Source organism: Oncorhynchus kisutch, linkage group LG27 (assembly GCF_002021735.2).
Source record: "Oncorhynchus kisutch isolate 150728-3 linkage group LG27, Okis_V2, whole genome shotgun sequence".
In the NCBI taxonomy this organism is placed as follows: domain Eukaryota; kingdom Metazoa; phylum Chordata; class Actinopteri; order Salmoniformes; family Salmonidae; genus Oncorhynchus; species Oncorhynchus kisutch.
Genome location: NC_034200.2, coordinates 42,258,118 through 42,274,798, shown reverse-complemented (window position 1 = coordinate 42,274,798; position 16,681 = coordinate 42,258,118). Strand labels below are relative to the sequence as shown.

The 16,681-nt window shown below is 48.3% G+C and overlaps 1 protein-coding gene across 1 annotated transcript in view; it reads right to left on the bottom strand.

Moving 5' to 3' along the window:
* Window positions 1-16,681, bottom strand: part of ak5 (adenylate kinase 5) — a 218,641-nt gene that overhangs the window by 36,836 nt on the left and 165,124 nt on the right. The window contains exons 9-10 of the mRNA XM_031807219.1: window positions 7,650-7,698; window positions 2,154-2,198 (exon numbers count right to left, since the gene is read on the bottom strand). Coding sequence (XP_031663079.1) covers window positions 2,154-2,198; window positions 7,650-7,698 — 94 coding nt within the window. The remainder of the gene's footprint in view (window positions 1-2,153; window positions 2,199-7,649; window positions 7,699-16,681) is intronic.

Below are 16,681 nucleotides of genomic sequence, written 5' to 3'. Positions count from 1 at the left end.
ATAGGGCTCTGGTCTATAGTAGTGCACTACATAGGGAATAGGGCTCTGGTCTATAGTAGTGTACTATATAGGGAATAGGGCACCTTTTGGGTCACATCCTCTGTGACTCAGAAACGATATGTTGTAGCTTTCTAACTAATGATGTATTGAGAGACAGGAGCTGCTGGGTCTAGAAAACCAACATAACACTGGGATGGGAAATATACTCTACAAGACAGTTAGCTACTTTAAATCAACGTTAAACTGCTCAGCCTAAATAAAGACTGCTTCCAGATCTGTTTGATACCCAGGATAAAAGAAAGGACATAACAATGATAAAACATGGTATGAATTCAGCCAATTATCAGCCTCCTGTCCCTGTTAAACAGCCAATTATCAGCCTCCTGTCCCTGTTAAACAGCCAATTATCAGCCTCCTGTCCCTGTTAAACAGCCAATTATCAGCCTCCTGTCCCTGTTAAACAGCCAATTATCAGCCTCCTGTCCCTGTTAAACAGCCAATTATCAGCCTCCTGTCCCTGTTAAACAGCCAATTATCAGCCTCCTGTCCCTGTTAAACAGCCAATTATCAGCTTCCTGTCCCTGTTAAACAGCCAATTATCAGCCTCCTGTCCCTGTTAAACAGCCAATTATCAGCTTCCTGTCCCTGTTAAACAGCCAATTATCAGCCTCCTGTCCCTGTTAAACAGCCAATTATCAGCCTCCTGTCCCTGTTAAACAGCCAATTATCAGCCTCCTGTCCCTGTTAAACAGCCAATTATCAGCCTCCTGTCCCTGTTAAACAGCCAATTATCAGCCTCCTGTCCCTGTTAAACAGCCAATTATCAGCCCCCTGTCCCTGTTAAACAGCCAATTATCAGCCCCCTGTCCCTGTTAAACAGCCAATTATCAGCCTCCTATCCCTGTTAAACAGCCAATTATCAGCTTCCTGTCCCTGTTAAACAGCCAATTATCAGCTTCCTGTCCCTGTTAAACAGCCAATTATCAGCCTCCTGTCCCTGTTAAACAGCCAATTACCCCGCCTCCTATCCCTGTTAAACAGCCAATTATCAGCCTCCTGTCCCTGTTAAACAGCCAATTATCAGCCTCCTGTCCCTGTTAAACAGCCAATTATCAGCCTCCTGTCCGTGTTAAACAGCCAATTATCAGCCTCCTGTCCCTGTTAAACAGCCAATTATCAGCCTCCTGTCCCTGTTAAACAGCCAATTATCAGCCTCCTGTCCCTGTTAAACAGCCAATTATCAGCCTCCTGTCCCTGTTAAACAGCCAATTATCAGCCTCCTGTCCCTGTTAAACAGCCAATTATCAGCCCCCTGTCCCTGTTAAACAGCCAATTATCAGCCTCCTGTCCCTGTTAAACAGCCAATTATCAGCCTCCTGTCCCTGTTAAACAGCCAATTATCAGCCTCCTGTCCCTGTTAAACAGCCAATTATCAGCCCCCTGTCCCTGTTAAACAGCCAATTATCAGCCCCCTGTCCCTGTTAAACAGCCAATTATCAGCCTCCTATCCCTGTTAAACAGCCAATTATCAGCTTCCTGTCCCTGTTAAACAGCCAATTATCAGCTTCCTGTCCCTGTTAAACAGCCAATTATCAGCCTCCTGTCCCTGTTAAACAGCCAATTACCCCGCCTCCTATCCCTGTTAAACAGCCAATTATCAGCATCCTGTCCCTGTTAAACAGCCAATTATCAGCCTCCTATCCCTGCTAAACAGCCAATTATCAGCCTCCTGTCCCTGTTAAACAGCCAATTATCAGCCTCCTATCCATGTTAAACAGCCAATTATCAGCCTCCTGTCCCTGTTAAACAGCCAATTATCAGCCTCCTGTCCCTGTTAAACAGCCAATTATCAGCCTCCTGTCCCCACTAAACAGCCAATTATCCAGACATCTCAATAGTGTGTGTGTGTGTGTACCCATCAGGAAGCCAACTTTAGGTTTCTACCTGTCTGTAGGATACGCTAAACAGCCAATTATCCAGACATCTCAATAGGTTTGTTCATGCTGGTACAACCACTGAAAAACTGTGTGGGTGAGCGTGTGTGTGTGTGAGGGAGAGCGTGAGCGTGTGTGTGAGAGGGAGAGAGAGTGTGTGAGAGAGAGAGAAAGAGTGAGAGCGTGTGTGTGTGTGTGAGAGAGAGTGTGTGTACATACCCATCAGGAAGACAACTTTAGGTTTCTTCCTGTCTGTAGGATACCCTGAAAGAGGAAAGGGGCAGGTTTCAGTATCGGAGTCGAAAACACAACACTCCTACTGACTAAGACCTTGAAACAGTGTAGAGCATCAGCAAAGTGGCCTGTCTCTGCCTGCCTGTCTCTGCCTGCCTGTCTCTGCCTGCCTGTCTCTGCCTGCCTGTCTCTGTCTGCCTGTCTGTCTGCCTGTCTGCCTGCCTGTCTGCCTGCCTGTCTGTCTGCCTGTCTCTGTCTCTGTCTGCCTGTCTCTGTCTGCCTGTCTGTCTGCCTGTCTGCCTGCCTGTCTGCCTGCCTGTCTGTCTGCCTGTCTGCCTGTCTCTGTCTGCCTGTCTGCCTGTCTGTCTGCCTGTCTGTCTGCCTGTCTGCCTGTCTGTCTGCCTGTCTGTCTGCCTGTCTGTCTGCCTGTCTGCCTGTCTGCCTGTCTGCCTAGCTCTCTTTCTCTCTCTGTCTCTCTGCATGCTGGGAGTGTTTGGTGCATGCTGGGAATTGTATGAGTAAGTGCGAGCGTTGTCTGGAGTTAGATGTGTTTCCTTTTCTTGGTGGTTTGCCTTTTTCCATACATGATTAAGGTTATCATTATTTTTTATTTTTGTGGTAGAATTAAGTACATTGTATTTCTTGTCGGAATTGCCCTGGTTTTGGCGGGGATGGCGACCCACACGGGGACGCCATCCCTGTCACTTCCCACACGGGGACGCCATCCCTGTCACTTCCCACACGGGGACGCCATCCCTGTCACTTCAGCAATGGCTGTAGGTGTGTTACTGAAGCCACTGTCACTGTGGAGGAGTTTCTCTGTAGGAGACTTTATCCACATTGAGGATGAATAAAGCGGTGGTGGTTTTTCTTAAAGAAGAGCGTCTTGTTGAGGTGGTGTTGGATGGTTGAGCATGGCGTACTTCTTAAAGAAGAGCGTCTTGTTGAGGTGGTGTTGAATGGTTGAGCATGGCGTACTTCTTAAAGAAGAGCGTCTTGTTGAAGTGGTGTTGGATGGTTGAGCATGGCGTACTTCTTAAAGAAGAGCGTCTTGTTGAGGTGGTGTTGGATGGTTGAGCATGGCGTACTTCTTAAAGAAGAGCGTCTTGTTGAGGTGGTGTTGGATGGTTGAGCATGGCGTACTTCTTAAAGAAGAGCGTCTTGTTGAGGTGGTGTTGGATGGTTGAGCATGGCGTACTTCTTAAAGAAGAGCGTCTTGTTGAGGTGGTGTTGGCTGGTTGAGCATGGTGTACTTCTTAAAGAAGAGCGTCTTGTTGAGGTGGTGTTGGATGGTTGAGCATGGCGTACTTCTTAAAGAAGAGCGTCTTGTTGAGGTGGTGTTGGATGGTTGAGCATGGCGTACTTCTTAAAGAAGAGCGTCTTGTTGAGGTGGTGTTGGATGGTTGAGCATGGCGTACTTCTTAAAGAAGAGCGTCTTGTTGAGGTGGTGTTGGATGGTTGAGCATGGCGTACTTCTTGAAGAAGAGCGTCTTGTTGAGGTGGTGTTGGATGGTTGAGCATGGCGTACTTCTTAAAGAAGAGCGTCTTGTTGAGGTGGTGTTGGATGGTTGAGCATGGCATACTTCTTAAAGAAGAGCGTCTTGTTGAGGTGGTGTTGGATGGTTGAGCATGGCGTACTTAAAGAAGAGCGTCTTGTTGAGGTGGTGTTGGATGGTTGAGCATGGCGTACTTCTTAAAGAAGAGCGTCTTGTTGAGGTGGTGTTGGATGGTTGAGCATGGCGTACTTCTTAAAGAAGAGCGTCTTGTTGAGGTGGTGTTGGATGGTTGAGCATGGCGTACTTCTTAAAGAAGAGCGTCTTGTTGAGGTGGTGTTGGATGGTTGAGCATGGCGTACTTCTTCTGTTTATTCAAGTTACGCCGCTTATTTCTCCGTCAACAAGGGTTACGATTTTGAACGTACCTCCTTTTATTCCCAATGAGTTACTGGAGCATATAAATTATTGGAGCATATGAGTTACTGGAGCGTATGAGTTACTGGAGCGTATGAGTTACTGGAGCGTATGAGTTACTGGAGCGTATGAGTTACTGGAGCGTATGAGTTACTGGAGCGTATGAGTTATTGGAGCGTATGAGTTACTGGAGCGTATGAGTTACTGGAGCGTATGAGTTATTGGAGCGTATGAGTTACTGGAGCGTATGAGTTACTGGAGCGTATGAGTTAATGGAGCGTATGAGTTACTGGAGCGTATGAGTTACTGGAGCGTATGAGTTACTGGAGCGTATAGGTTACTGGAGTGTATGAGTTACTGGAGCATATGAGTTAATGGAGCATATGAGTTATTGGAGGTTATGTTGTTTCGTTGGCTTGCAAACACCCGGCTCTGAAACAGGTTATGTTGTTTCGTTGGCTTGCAAACACCCGGCTCTGAAACAGGTTATGTTGTTTCGTTGGCTTGCAAACACCCGGCTCTGAAACAGGTTATGTTGTTTCGTTGGCTTGCAAACACCCGGCTCTGAAACAGGTTATGTTGTTTCGTTGGCTTGCAAACACCCGGCTCTGAAACAGGTTATGTTGTTTCGTTGGCTTGCAAACACCCGGCTCTGAAACAGGTTATGTTGTTTCGTTGGCTTGCAAACACCCGGCTCTGAAACAGGTTATGTTGTTTCGTTGGCTTGCAAACACCCGGCTCTGAAACAGGTTATGTTGTTTCGTTGGCTTGCAAACACCCGGCTCTGAAACGGGTTATGTTGTTTCGTTGGCTTGCAAACACCCGGCTCTGAAACAGGTTATGTTGTTTCGTTGGCTTGCAAACACCCGGCTCTGAAACAGGTTATGTCATTTCGGCGAGAGGTGTTTGTTTTGGGAGCAGACTTTGGAGGTATTGTTTAAAGTCAAGTATGACAACAGACTGTATGTGGTTTATGCTAGTACGGGTAGTCAACAGTGTTTTGAGTGTGGGGATGTTGGCCAAAGCGACATGCTTGCCCGAAAAGGGAGAAACGGATGCATTTGGTCCTTGTAACGCCTGGGCCCACTGATGTAGGGAGAGGTGGGCCGACAGCGGTAGAGCAGCCACAAGCACCTGGTGCTGAGGAACAAGTTATCCGTGTTGAGGGCAAGGAGTAGCAGCTAGTCTCCCAGGCAGTGGAGGAGATTTCCACTACGGTAATAGTGTACAGGAGGGGGTTCAGGTGGAGCTAGTCTCCCAGGTAGTGGAGGAGATGCCCTGTATGAGTGATGAGGTACAGGAGGGGGTTCAGGTGGAGCTAGTCTCCCAGGTAGTGGAGGAGATGCCCTGTATGAGTGATGAGGTACAGGAGGGGGTTCAGGTGGAGCTAGTCTCCCAGGTAGTGGAGGAGATGCCCTGTATGAGTGATGAGGTACAGGAGGGGGTTCAGGTGGAGCTAGTCTCCCAGGTAGTGGAGGAGATTTCCACTACGGTAATAGTGTACAGGAGGGGGTTCAGTTGGAGCTAGTCTCCCAGGTAGTGGAGGAGATGCCCTGTATGAGTGATGAGGTACAGGAGGGGGTTCAGGTGGAGCTAGTCTCCCAGGTAGTGGAGGAGATTTCCACTACGGTAATAGTGTACAGGAGGGGGTTCAGGTGGAGCTAGTCTCCCAGGTAGTGGAGGAGATTTCCACTACGGTAATAGTGTACAGGAGGGGGTTCAGGTGGAGCTAGTCTCCCAGGTAGTGAGGAGATGCCCGGTAACGAGTGATGGGGTGCAAGTGGGGAGTGTTGAGAGGGATGTGGTAGAGGGGAGTCAGGGGTCTGTGGCCTCAGTTGAGGAGGATCAGGAGAAGGATATGGACAAGTCTGTTGATATGATAGCAGCTGGCGACGACTCAATTTACAATCTAGAGGAGGTAAATGGGTTCCTGGATCAGACTTTTGACGTTGATAAGTTTGTGAGGTCAGCGGTGGTATTACAGAAGACGGTGGGGTTAGACCGGTTGAGTGTGAAGAAGCGTTTCCGCTTGAGGAAATGTGTACTGCTGTCATGGCAACAAAAGGTAGTGGGAAACAACGTGGTCAGGTTCAGAGACAATTAAAACAATGATGATGATCATACCTCATAGGGTGTTTTTTCCCCCTATATGTCTGGTTTCTCCTTTCTCTTTTCTATGTGGCAATCAAGGATCCTTAAACAACGTAGTCAAACTGAGCGTGATATATAATCGTACATAGCTAACTCACTTAACTCATTATATTGGCACTAGGCCTAGTGGTTAGAGCATTTGACTAGTAACCGGAAGGTTGCAAGTTCAAATCCCCGAGCTGACAAGGTACAAATCTGTCGTTCTGCCCCTGAACAAGGCAATTAACCCACTGTTCCTAGGCCGTCATTGAAAATAAGAATGTGTTCTTAACTGACTTGCCTGGTTAAATAAAGGTTAAACAATATTGGCTTTGAGGCGAGCCTTGCAATTTCGTTTTTCAAAGTGGATGACCGAAGAAAAACGGCCACCTTTTACCGAGATGTGATCGACATGAAGATTTTACGTCACAAAGAGTTTGAAGAAGGATGTAAGGCAGCTTGTTAAGGGCCCTTATGATGGAAATGGAACAAGACAATGGTCGGCTTTGGGCCAGAGGATGATGACTTTGTTGCTGAACTGATCTACAACTATGGAGTGGGGGAATATCGCCTAGGCAACGACTTCCTGGGTTTGACTCTGCAGTCTAGCCAGGCTGTCAGCAATGCTAAGCGGCTTGGTTGGCCCCTCAATGAGGTTGGAAAGGTCCTCTATCAGGCCTCAAAACTCAAACTCTAGGGAAGAGGGCTCTGGTCTAAAGTAGTGCACTATATAGGGAATATGGCTCTGGTCTATAGTAGTGCACTATATAGGAAATAGGGCTCTGGTCTAAAGTAGTGCACTATATAGGGAATAGGGCTCTGGTCTATAGTAGTGCACTATATAGGGAATAGGGCTCTGGTCTATAGTAGTGCACTATATAGGGAATCGGGCCCTGGTCTAAAGTAGTGCACTATATAGGGAATAGGGCTCTGGTCTAAAGTAGTGCACTATATAGGGAATAGGGCTCTGGTCTAAAGTAGTGCACTATATAGGGAATAGGGCTCTGGTCTAAAGTAGTGCACTATATAGGGAATAGGGCTCTGGTCTATAGTAGTGCACTATATAGGGAATAGGGCTCTGGTCTAAAGTAGTGCACTATATAAGGAATAGGGCTCTGGGTCCATAGTAGTGTACTATATAGGGAATAGGGCCCTGGTCTAAAGTGGTGCACTATATAGGGAATAGGGCTCTGGTCTAAAGTAGTGCACTATATAGGGAATAGGGCCCTGGTCTATAGTAGTGCACTATATAGGGAATAGGACCCTGGTCTATAGTAGTGCACTATATAGGGAATAGGGCCCTGGTCTAAAGTAGTGCACTATATAGGGAATATGTGGCCATTTGGGACACAGCCATGAGAGTGAATCAGTGAGTTAAAACTCTGGCCTTTTATCCCAACACAAGACCTGATCGGAAATCAATGCAGGCTCATGTACTCACTCTCTGCAGTCCCTTCAGCATACCCCATTTCATCCTCCTCCTCTTCAACCTAGCAGAGAGAGAGAGAGAGAGAGTTAAGAAACATTCATTTACAAAACAAATCTGGCGCTAACTAGTTTTACTAGTTTTACTAGTTTTACTAGTAAAGTGCTGTTGATTTAATAAAACACGCTGACACAGACAGACAGACAGACAGACAGACAGACAGACAGACAGACAGACAGACAGACAGACAGACAGACAGCTAGCTAATGGCACCAGTAGCATTTTGGTCAGTAACCAGTAGCCATTTGGCCAGTAACCAGTAGTCCTTTGGGCAGTAGCCAGTAACCAGTAGTCTTGTGGGCAGTAACCAGTAGTCTTGTGGGCAGTAGCCAGTAACCAGTAGTCTTGTGGGCAGTAGCCAATAACCAGTAGTCTTGTGGGCAGTAGCCAGTAACCAGTAGTCTTGTTGGCAGTAGCCAGTAACCAGTAGTCATTTGGGCAGTAGCCAGTAGTCTTGTTGGCAGTAGCCAGTAACCAGTAGTCTTGTTGGCAGTAGCCAGTAACCAGTAGTCCTTTGGGCAGTAGCCAGTAACCAGTAGTCTTGTTGGCAGTAGCCAGTAACCAGTAGTCTTGTGGGCAGTAGCCAGTAGTCTTGTGTGCAGTAGCCAGTAGTCTTGTGGGAAGTAGCCAGTAGTACTTTCGGCAGTAGCCAGTACCCAGTAGTCTTGTTGGCAGTAACCAGTAGTCTTGTGGGCAGTAGCCAGTAACCCTTTGGGCAGTAGCCAGTAACCAGTAGTCGTGTTGGCAGTAGCCAGTAACCAGTAGTCCTTTGGGCAGTAGCCAGTAGTCTTGTGGGAAGTAGCCAGTAACCAGTAGTCTTGTTGGCAGTAGTTAGTAACCAGTAGTATTGTGGGAAGTAGCCAGTAACCAGTAGTCTTGTGGTCAGTAGCCAGTAGCCAGTAGTCTTGTGGGCAGTAGCCAGTAGTCTTGTTGGCAGTAGCCAGTAACCAGTAGTCCTTTGGGCAGTAGCCAGTAGCCAGTAGTCTTGTGGTCAGTAGCCAGTAACCAGTAGTCTTGTGGTCAGTAGCCAGTAACCAGTAGTCTTGTGGGCAGTAGCCAGTAACCAGCAGTCTTGTGGTCAGTAGCCAGTAACCAGTAGTCCTTTGGGCAGTAGCCAGTAGTCTTGTGGGCAGTAGCCAGTAACCAGCAGTCTTGTGGTCAGTAGCCAGTAACCAGTAGTCCTTTGGGCAGTAGCCAGTAACCAGTAGTCTTGTGGGCAGTAGCCAGTAACCAGTAGTCTTGTGGGCAGTAGCTAGTAACCAGTAGTCTTGTTGGCAGTAGCCAGTAACCAGTAGTCTTGTGGGCAGTAGCCAGTAGTCCTGTGGGCAGTAGCCAGTAGTCCTGTGGGCAGTAGCCAGTAGTCCTGTGGGCAGTAGCCAGTAGTCTTGTGGGCAGTAACCAGTAGTCTTGTGGGCAGTAGCCAGTAACCAGTAGTCTTGTGGGCAGTAGCCAGTGCCCAGTCGTCTTGTGGACAGTAGCCAGTAGTCCTGTGGGCAGTAGCCAGTAGTCCTGTGGGAAGTAGCCAGTAGTCCTGTGGGCAGTAGCCAGTAGTCCTGTGGGCAGTAGCCAGTAGTCTTGTGGGCAGTAACCAGTAGTCTTGTGGGCAGTAACCAGTAGTCTTGTGGGCAGTAACAAGTAGTCTTGTGGGCAGTAACCAGTAGTCTTGTGGGCAGTAGCCAGTAACCAGTAGTCTTGTGGGCAGTAGCCAGTCGTCTTGTGGGCAGTAACCAGTAGTCTTGTGGGCAGTAGCCAGTAGTCTTGTGGGCAGTAGCCAGTAGTCCTGTGGGCAGTAGCCAGTAGTCCTGTGGGAAGTAGCCAGTACTCCTGTGGGCAGTAGCCAGTAGTCTTGTGGGCAGTAGCCAGTAGTCCTGTGGGCAGTAACCTGTAGTCTTGTGGGCAGTAGCCAGTAACCAGTAGTCTTGTGGGCAGTAGCCAGTAGTCCTGTGGGCAGTAGCCAGTAGTGTTGTGGGCAGTAACCAGTAGTCTTGTGGGCAGTAGCCAGTAACCAGTAGTCTTGTGGGCAGTAGCCAGTAACCAGTAGTCTTGTGGGCAGTAACCAGTAGTCTTGTGGGCAGTAGCCAGTAGTCTTGTGGGCAGTAGCCAGTAGTCTTGTGGGCAGTAACCAGTAGTCTTGTGGGCAGTAACCAGTAGTCTTGTGGGCAGTAGCCAGTAACCAGTAGTCTTGTGGGCAGTAACCAGTAGTCTTGTGGGCAGTAACCAGTAGTCTTGTGGGCAGTAGCCAGTAGTCCTGTGGGCAGTAGCCAGTAGTCCTGTGGGCAGTAACCAGTAGTCTTGTGGGCAGTAGCCAGTAACCAGTAGTCTTGTGGGCAGTAGCCAGTAACCAGTAGTCTTGTGGGCAGTAGCCAGTAGTCTTGTGGGCAGTAGCCAGTAGTCTTGTTGGCAGTAGCCAGTAACCAGTCGTCTTGTGGGAAGTAGCCAGTAGTCCTGTGGGCAGTAGCCAGTAGTCCTGTGGGAAGTAGCCAGTAGTCCTGTGGGCAGTAGCCAGTAGTCTTGTGGGCAGTAGCCAGTAGTCCTGTGGGCAGTAGCCAGTAGTCCTGTGGGCAGTAGCCAGTAGTCCTGTGGGCAGTAGCCAGTAGTCTTGTGGGCAGTAGCCAGTAGTCTTGTGGGCAGTAGCCAGTAGTCCTGTGGGCAGTAGCCAGTAGTCCTGTGGGCAGTAGCCAGTAGTCCTGTGGGCAGTAGCCAGTAGTCTTTTGAGAACGTTCATAACAATGGCTTGACGTGACTGAGTGACGGAGTTACAACCCGTAAATAGACCATATAGCGTAATGGGACTACAGGAAGGTGCACTGGTGAAAGAGGAGTTTAATTGGATCTCACTGGGAGGTGGTGAGGGGGGTTAGGGTGGTGAGGGGGGTTAGGGTGGTGAGGGGGGTAGGGTGGTGAGGGGGGTAGGGTGGATGTGTGTGAAATCGACTGGGGTGCCAATGATGAGCCAGTTTGTCACGTAAGCCCACCAGCCGGTCTGATGACTCAGGGAGAGGGAGGGAGAGGGAGTGAGACGGAGAGAGATGGAGAGGGAGAGAGGGAGAGACGGAGGGAGAGGGAGAGAGAGACAGAGATAGGGAGGGAGGGAGAGAGGGAGAGATGGAGTGAGAGGGAGAGAGAGGGAGAGACAGGGAGAGACAGGGAGAGAGAGAGAGAGGGAGAGGGAGGGAGAGAGAGAGAGAGCTTCCTTCACAGTGCACACAAAAAAGACAACACACACACATTCAAATGAAAACACCAGCCAGTTCACACACAAACCAGCCAGTTCACACACAAACCAGCCAGTTCACACACAAACCAGCCAGTTCACACACAAACCAGCCAGTTCACACACAAACCAGCCAGTTCACACACAAACCAGCCAGTTCACACACAAACCAGCCAGTTCACACACAAACCAGCCAGTTCACACACAAACCAGCCAGTTCACACACAAACCAGCCAGTTCACACACAAACCAGCCAGTTCACACACAAACCAGCCAGTTCCAGGTGAAGCTGGTTAAGAGAATGCCAATGAGTGTGAAAAGCTGTCAGCAAAGCAAGGGTGGCTACTTTGAACAATATTAAATATAATTAGATTTGTTTAACAGTCTGGTACACTATAACAGAGGTCTATAGTTCTGACAGTGAGGGGAGATGCTGCTGGGGATTTGAAGACTGAGAGGAAGTGAAGACTGAGAGGAAGTGAAGACTGAGAGGAAGTGAAGACTGACTGAGAGGAAGTGAAGACTGACTGAGAGGAAGTGAAGACTGACTGAGAGGAAGTGAAGACTGACTGAAAGGAAGTGAAGACTGACTGAGAGGAAGTGAAGACTGACTGAGAGGAAGTGAAGACTGACTGAAAGGAAGTGAAGACTGACTGAGAGGAAGTGAAGACTGACTGAGAGGAAGTGAAGACTGACTGAGAGGAAGTGAAGACTCTCTTCCTCCAGCTAACATGAGAGCTTAAGACAATGGACTCTGTGTTCATCCCAATCGGCACCATATTCCCTATATAGTGCACTACTACAGACCAGGGCCCTATTCCCTATATAGTGCACTACATTAGACCAGAGCCCTATTCCCTATATAGTACACTCCTATAGACCAGAGCCCTATTCCCTATATAGTGCACTACTATAGACCAGAGCCCTATTCCCTATATAGTGCACTAGATTAGACCAGGGCCCCAATCCCTATATAGTGGTACTACTATAGACCAGAGCCCTATTCCCTATATAGTGAACTACTTTAGACCAGGGCCCTATTCCCTATATAGTGAACTACTTTAGACCAGAGCCCTATTCCCTATATAGTGCACTACTATAGACCAGAGCCCTATTCCCTATATAGTGCACTACTATAGACCAGAGCCCTATTCCCTATACAGTGCACTAGATTAGACCAGAGCCCTATTCCCTATACAGTGCACTAGATTAGACCAGGGCCCTATTCCCTATATAGTGATACTACTATAGACCAGGGCCCTATTCCCTATATAGTGCACTACTATAGACCAGAGCCCTATTCCCTATATAGTGCACTACTATAGACCAGAGCCCTATTCCCTATATAGTGGTACTACTATAGACCAGAGCCCTATTCCCTATATAGTGCACTACTATAGACCAGGGCCCTATTCCCCATATAGTGCACTCCTTTGACCAGAGTCACTAGGGAATAGGATGCTACTGGGATGCCACAGACTGGCTTCTCCCCATCTTCCATCGGCATCAGACAATGACTCTAAATATGAATCCTCTGTCCATTCAAATGCCTCCACAGCAGCCGGTGCTCTGTCTATGTCTTTTTCCAAAAGGTAAATAGAAGATTTGCATTCATTTCTGAAAAGAATTCTGTCCAAATCATATACATGTACGGGGTGGGGGGGGGCGTGGCGGACGAAGAGGAATTTCTGCTTCGTCATGACGTTGTAGCTCCAAATGCCGATGTGACATTTGATTACAGTAATAGCCTTGAGATAAAAAGAGCCTTCGTAATGTCTTGGTGATTATATGATATAGGTTCAGAACAGCCTTAGTAATGTCTTGGTGATTATATGATATATGATATAGGTCCAGAACAGCCTTAGTGGTTATATGATATATGATATAGGTCCAGAACAGCCTTAGTGGTTATATGATATATGATATAGGTTCAGAACAGCCTTAGTGGTTATATGATATATGATATAGGTTCAGAACAGCCTTAGTGGTTATATGATATATGATATAGGTTCAGAACAGCCTTAGTGGTTATATGATATATGATATAGGTTCAGAACAGCCTTAGTGGTTATATGATATATGATATAGGTTCAGAACAGCCTTAGTGGTTATATGATATATGATATAGGTTCAGAACAGCCTTAGTAATGTCATGGTGATTATATGATATAGGTCCAGAACAGCCTTAGTGGTTATATGATATATGATATAGGTTCAGAACAGCCTTAGTGGTTATATGATATATGATATAGGTTCAGAACAGCCTTAGTGGTTATATGATATATGATATAGGTTCAGAACAGCCTTAGTGGTTATATGATATATGATATAGGTTCAGAACAGCCTTAGTGGTTATATGATATATGATATAGGTTCAGAACAGCCTTAGTGGTTATATGATATATGATATAGGTTCAGAACAGCCTTAGTAATGTCATGGTGATTATATGATATAGGTTCAGAACAGCCTTAGTAATGTCATGGTGATTATATGATATAGGTTCAGAACAGCCTTAGTAATGTCATGGTGATTATATGATATAGGCTCAGAACAGCCTTAGTAATGTCATGGTGATTATATGATATAGGTTCAGAACAGCCTTAGTAATGTCATGGTGATTATATGATATAGGTTCAGAACAGCCTTAGTAATGTCATGGTGATTATATGATATAGGTTCAGAATAGCCTTAGTAATGTCATGGTGATTATATGATATAGGTTCAGAACAGCCTTAGTAATGTCATGGTGATTATATGATATAGGTTCAGAACAGCCTTAGTAATGTCATGGTGATTATATGATATAGGTTCAGAACAGCCTTAGTAATGTCATGGTGATTATATGATATATGATATAGGTCCAGAACAGCCTTAGTAATGTCATGGTGATTATATGATATAGGTTCAGAACAGCCTTAGTAATGTCATGGTGATTATATGATATAGGTTCAGAATAGCCTTAGTGGTTATATGATATATGATTATATAATGAGAGTCGTTATTAAGTTAATGTGTGTATGGGTCGCTGAAGAGCAGAAATAGATATTGTGGGTCTATAGTAGTGCACTATATAGGGAATAGGTCTCTGGTCTATAGTAGTACCACTATATAGGGAATAGGGCTCTGGTCTATAGTAGTACCACTATATAGGGAATAGGGCTCTGGTCTATAGTAGTACCACTATATAGGGAATAGGGCTCTGGTCTATAGTAGTACCAATATATAGGGAATAGGGCTCTGGTCTATAGTAGTGCACTATATAGGGAATAGGGCTCTGGTCTATAGTAAAGCACTATATAGGGAATAGGGCTCTGGTCCGAAGGGAATAGGGGGCCATTTGGGACTGTAGCCGGGGCTCAGACAACTAGTTTTCAACATTACAATAGAAGAGATTGGATTATTATGGTGCTTTTCCCCTAAGAGTAAAATCAATCATGGAATTAGAGGGAGAAGGAGGAGAGGAGAGGAGAACAGGAGGAGAGGAGAGGAGAACAGGAGGAGAGGAGAGGAGAACAGGGGGAGAGGAGAGGAGAACAGGGAGAGAAGAGAGAACAGGAGGAGAAGAGAGGAGAACAGGAGGAGAGGAGAACAGGAGGAGAGGAGAGGACAACAGGGAGAGAAGAGAGGAGAAGAGAGGAGAACAGGAGGAGAGGAGAACAGGAGAACAGGAGGAGAGGAGAACAGGGAGAGAAGAGAGGAGAACAGGAGGAGAAGAGAGGAGAACAGGAGGAGAGGAGAACAGGAGGAGAGGAGAGGACAACAGGGAGAGAAGAGAGGAGAACAGGAGGAGAAGAGAGGAGAACAGGAGGAGAGGAGAGGAGAACAGGGGGAGAGGAGAGGAGAACAGGGGAGAGGAGAGGACAACAGGAGGAGAGGAGAGGACAACAGGGGGAGAGGAGAGGAGAACAGGAGGAGAGGAGAGGACAACAGGGGGAGAGAAGAGGACAACAGGGGGAGAGGAGAGGAGAACAGGAGGAGAGGAGAGGACAACAGGGGGAGAGAAGAGGACAACAGGGGGAGAGGAGAACAGGGGGAGAGGAGAGGACAACAGGAGGAAAGGAGAACAGGGGGAGAGGAGAGGAGAACAGGGGAGAGGAGAGGAGAACAGGGGGAGAGGAGAGGACAACAGGGGGAGAGGAGAGGACAACAGGAGGAGAGGAGAGGAGAACAGGGGGAGAGGAGAAGAGAACAGGGGGAGAGGAGAGGAGAACAGGGGGAGAGGATGAGGACAACAGGGGGAGAGAAGAGAGGAGAACAGGAGGAGAGGAGAACAGGAGGAGAGGAGAGGAGAACAGGGAGAGAGGAGAGGACAACAGGAGGAGAGGAGAACAGGAGGAGAGGAGAGGACACAGGGGGGAGAGAAGAGAGGAGAACAGGAGGAGAGGAGAGGAGAACCAGGGGGAGAGGAGAGGAGAAACAGGAGGAAGAGGAGAACAGGGGGAGAGGAGAGGAGAACAGGGGGAGAGGAGAAGACAACAGGAGGAGAGGAGAACAGGGGGAGAGGAGAGGAGAACAGGAGGAGAGGAGAGGAGAACAGGGGAGAGGAGAGGACAACAGGAGGAGAGGAGAGGACAACAGGAGAAGAGGAGAGGAAAACAGGGGGAGAGGAGAGGAGAACAGGAGGAGAGGAGAGGACAACAGGAGGAGAGGAGAGGAGAACAGGGGGAGAGGAGAAGAGAACAGGAGGAGAGGAGAGGAGAACAGGGGGAGAGGAGAGGACAACAGGGGGAGAGAAGAGAGGAGAACAGGAGGAGAGGAGAACAGGGGGGAGAGGAGAGAGAACAGGAGGAGAGGAGAGGAGAACAGGAGGAGAGGAGAACAGGGGGAGAGGAGAGGAGAACAGGGGAGAGGAGAGGACAACAGGAGAGAGGAGAACAGGGGAGAGGAGAACAGGAGGGAGGAGAGGAGAACAGGGGGAGAGGAGAGGACAACAGGGAGAGAAGAGGAGAACAGGAGGAGAGGAGAACAGGGGGGAGAGGAGAGGAGAACAGGGGGAGAGGAGAGGAGAACAGGGGGAGAGGAGAGGAGAACAGGAGGAGAGGAGAGGACAACAGGGGGAGAGAAGAGGACAACAGGGGGAGAGGAGAGGAGAACAGGGGGAGAGGAGAGGACAACAGGAGGAGAGGAGAACAGGGGGAGAGGAGAGGAGGAACAGGGGAGAGGAGAGGAGAACAGGGGGAGAGGAGAGGACAACAGGAGGAGAGGACGAGGACAACAGGGGGAGAGAAGAGAGAGAGAACAGGAGGGAGGAGAGGAGAGAGAGGGGAAAAGGGGGAGAGGAGAGGAGAACAGGAGGAGAGGAGAGGAGAACAGGGGGAGAGGAGAACAGGAGGAGAGTAGAGGAGACAGGAGGAGAGGAGAGGACAACAGGAGGAGAGGAGAGGACAACAGGAGGCGAGGAGAGGACAACAGGAGGAGAGGAAAGGAGAACAGGGGGAGAGGAGAGGAACAAACTAGGAGGAGAGGAACGAGGACAACAGGGAGCAGGGAGAGGAGAGGAGGAACAGGGGGAGAGGAGAGGAGAACAGAGGGAGGAGGAGAGGAGAACATGGGAGAGGAGAGGAGAACAGGAGGAGGGAGAACAGGTGGAGAGGAGAGGAGAACAGGAGGAGAGGAGAGGAAACAGGGGAGAGGAGTGAGGACAACAGGGGGAGAGAAGAGGAGAACAGGGGAGAGGAGAGGAGAACAGGGGGAGAGGAGGAGGAGAACCAAGGGGGAGAAGGGAGAGGAGAAACAAGGGGAGAGGAGAGGACAACAGGCAGGAGAGGAGAG